At 32.8% G+C, this 3961-nt stretch overlaps 1 protein-coding gene and 1 long non-coding RNA gene across 2 annotated transcripts; both read right to left on the bottom strand.

Annotated features, from left to right (window-relative positions):
• Positions 1–1439: 1439 nt before the first annotated feature.
• On the bottom strand, positions 1440–3194 carry LOC143048933 (uncharacterized). Its single transcript, XR_012969943.1, has 2 exons — positions 3062–3194; positions 1440–1638 (listed from the first exon to the last, which is right to left on the bottom strand). It is a non-coding gene; the product is annotated as an uncharacterized LOC143048933 (long non-coding RNA).
• LOC143048932 (uncharacterized) lies at positions 2193–2732 on the bottom strand. The gene has a single exon (XM_076222789.1). The coding sequence runs from the start codon at positions 2730–2732 to the stop codon at positions 2193–2195; it is 540 nt and encodes a 179-aa protein (XP_076078904.1).
• Positions 3195–3961: the final 767 nt, after the last annotated feature.

Raw genomic sequence — 3961 nt, 5'->3', positions numbered from 1 at the left:
TGTCATATTTTTTTATGGTCACTGGGAACCAATTGCACTTAAGATTTTTAGCTTGTGTGTTTGCTAGTTTTGTTTTCTTTCTTGTTTTTTTTGGAGGGGGGTGTTATTGTAGCTTCACCGCAAGATTTACAAGATCATCATATATAGTATCTGCAGTTCAGGCTGAATCATTAGATGTGACAATTTCTTTCGCTGTAGCATCACCTGCTCTTATATTTCCATTTCCAGGCAACAATGCACTGTAAATATCAAATGAATCGAATGTTAAAGTAAACTATATATTTCGTTTAATCAGGAAAAATATGACCTTACACAGGTCATAATAGTATGCCTTGAAGCAAAATTAATTGAAACTTGAAATCGTCCAGGTTGACTTAACAAAAGAAGGAGCTATCTTCTGAAAGAAAATAACTCCATATAGGTGTATCATTAAAACTTACTGTCGTTCATGCAATGCACAGTGAATTTCCAATGAGTGACAGAAGAACTCATTCCGAATGAGAGATAACTAATATGCTATGGAAATTTAAAAAAAAAATATCACGGAGTTAAGCACATCTTTTCAAGAGATTATTGAAGTGTAAACTGCGCCGATGCAGTCACACAACATGGGATTTCTTTAATTTTCATAATTATTAATTTACTTAAGATATCATCATCTGTGAACCCAGGAATTCCATTCGTTTCTGTTGGGTATTTACATTACAGTGAATTTGACTGAATATATAAAAAAGAACTATCCACAAAAGACAAAAATGACACAGTCATTAACAACTTTAGGTCACCGTACGGCCTTCAACAATAAACAAAGCCCACATCGCGTAGTCAGCTATAAAAGGCTCCGATAAGACAATGTAAAACAATTCAAACGAGAAAACTAACGGCTTTATTTATGTAAAAAAATTTAACGAAAAACACATATGTAACACATAAACAAACGACAACCACTGAATTACAGGCTCATGACTTGGAACAGGCACATACATAAATAATGTGGCGAGGTTAAACATGTCAGCTGGATCCCAACCCGCCCCCTAAACTTGGACAGTGGTATAACAGTATAACATAAGAACGAACTATAAAAATCAGTTGAAAAAGGCTTAACTCATCATATGGACAACAAATACAAGTGGACGTGGCCGGATACTTATACATCCCGACACAAAAAGACACAATGAACAGATCTGAGAGTACTCGCAGTTATCTGACAGCTAGTTCAAAGCCACTAGCAACTAATAAAAAATCATCATTCATCTAAGACTAAACTATCAATCCGTGCACATCCAACATCCAATGAATTTAGTGTAAAGACGTCATAAACAGCAAGAGAAAAACATGACCTTGTGCAATGCCAAGTTTCAGGTATCGACAAATGGTAGATCCGTTTATATGTATATGTATATAAAATACTAGTTATATTCTAATTCGCCAACTCAAACGAATATAAATTATTTAATAAATAAAACAACACATAAATAGGATAAGTGTGCCTACAGCTGTAGCAGCCTTTAATATTACATTACATTCAATTTCATTCCCAACCTAAAGTCCTTCACTTTAAATTCAGGCACACTACCATCAGTCCAATCATACAATAGCACAGTTATATACAGTAACAGTAACACAATCAAAAACTATCTACAAAAGAGGAAAAATTCATATTAATATAATGTACTAATGCATATACTCCTATTAACGATAACCATCTCATAAAAGGGGTGGGTGGGTGGGTAAACATAATAACGAATGCTGCTACGTCGTACTATAGGCAAACTTCGAATAACTTAATTTTCTCAAGCTACCCCCTTAAGTAATACTTAATCATGCTTTTCACGAAAATCATGAGGGCATATACCCGTAAAACCGGCAGTACGGGTATATGCCATCCAATCAAATAGAACGTAAACACACACCATGTGCTTGATATAAACACACACACGTGTTTATAGTAAACAATCACTTGACCGTTACAACGTCATGTGACTTAATACCTTTAATAAATATATTTATATTCTAATTCGCCAACTCAAACGAATATAAATTATTTAATAAATAAAACAACACATAAATAGGATAAGTGTGCCTACAGCTGTAGCAGCCTTTCGAAAGACAAAGAAAGCAAAAAATGCAAGTAGATGTGAGATGTGAACATAGGTGGTACATATACAATGTATAAAGTATATTTATGAAAATTATATTCCCAAACTTTTAGACACTGTCAGTTTTTCTTTTATATTTTCTCTTACATAGCCATCTTTGGCTTTATCTGAAGCCCATCTACCATGCTTCTTGAATAATCTATCCTGAATGCCAGCTGATGCAGCTGCAGTAGCTCCACCTGATCTCAAGCTATGTAATCCAAATTTCGACTTATCTAAACCGATAGATTCAAGAGCTGATAATATAATTTCTCTTACTCTAGTATATGATAAAGGTTTAAGACCTCTCAGTTTATAAGACTTATATTTTTTACATAAATACATGGATCTAAATATATAATCTGAAGATGAAGCGTCAATATTAGATAATAATAAATATTTCTCCAACATACTAACAGGACATGTTTGTGTATCTGTTCTAGCAATTAAAACCTGTGTGCCTTCTCTATAATGATCAGTTTTGCTTTTCGTTATGAGCAAAGAGACATGTGAATCACTAAATTTTAAATCAGATCTTTTTAAATTTACAATTTCAGAAAACCTTAAGAACCCTGCATAACTTATAAGACACATACAACAAATTCTAATTTCTATAAGATTGTTACATTCTTGACCATATTTAATAACAATTTTCTTTAAAATATCTGGTGTAATTGGTTCTTTTTTACTTACAATAGCATGTCCGATCTTTCTATGAGCTCCTTCTTTAACCGATATACACAACAGTGAATAACACGGGTTTGGATAGCCTGCTAGTTTATGAGCCCAGCTTATGGAATAATATGCTTCTTCAACCTTAGCATACGAATTAAATGTCTTTGACAGGTGTATTAAGTACAATGAAACATAAAAATCTGAAGCTGGTAAAGGTTTAACATTTAAATAGTTATTACACCACTTACAGAAATTGTTAAATGCATATGAATATTTTCTTTTGGTATTCTCGGCCTTCGAACGCAGACAGAACTCAGGTAGGCAATTAGATAAAGATGTCAAATCTTGGTCGACTGGCTTAGGCAAGGATTTCCATATTCCACATGAAAAAATATCTGAAAAACGTGCATATGAAATAAAATATAATCTACTGTACAACAAGCTAACAATATAATTAAATGACCTTGCCAGATTTATTTTTCATACTGGCCATGTCAGTGAGACCTTGCCTATTAAATTTGGCCTTGTCATCAACAAACGACCTTGCCAATAAATTTGGCCTTGTCTTTACTATGCGACCTTGCTCAACAGCCTTGTCGTAAATTCTTACGTGAACTCAGCGTTCAATCTAATAGATGTAATTGATATTTTTTTTCATCTGAAATGTTTTATTTGATTTGTCTGTCCTTAAGCATGTTAAGTATTTAAATTTCCTTTCTACGGAGAGCCAGCTTCTTTGTGTTTTCAACCTGTATTTGATTAGAAATGTATTGTAAAGTAAATTATCAATGACAGTTTATGTCATTGTTACTGAGAAGTATATATTTGATTACAAACTTGTTTGATGTTTATACTACATTATTACAGATTTGACTTTTGTTGCTGAATGGTGGTCCGGCTGTGTTACGGAACACATTGTTTTCACAATGAGGAGTGCATATTGAACTAACAAAACTATTAATACAACAAATCATCTATGCCACATGTTGTACTCTGAAATGATAATTTTTATGAACGTTCTTCTCTGTACATTTAGTTATTCACGTCAAATATATACTTTATATCTTTTTTTTAAGATATATGATTAAGAAATTCACATCACTTTTGTACAAAAGTCTTCTATAGAGCGTATACCTTTAGCCATCTTA

Source organism: Mytilus galloprovincialis, chromosome 10 (assembly GCF_965363235.1).
Source record: "Mytilus galloprovincialis chromosome 10, xbMytGall1.hap1.1, whole genome shotgun sequence".
In the NCBI taxonomy this organism is placed as follows: domain Eukaryota; kingdom Metazoa; phylum Mollusca; class Bivalvia; order Mytilida; family Mytilidae; genus Mytilus; species Mytilus galloprovincialis.
This window is presented reverse-complemented; position numbering and strand designations above follow the sequence as displayed.

Bases quoted from the DNA above. Each gene is read 5' to 3' on its own strand.
- LOC143048932 (XM_076222789.1), bottom strand. From the start codon at position 2,732: ATGTGTCTTATAAGTTATGCAGGGTTCTTAAGGTTTTCTGAAATTGTA.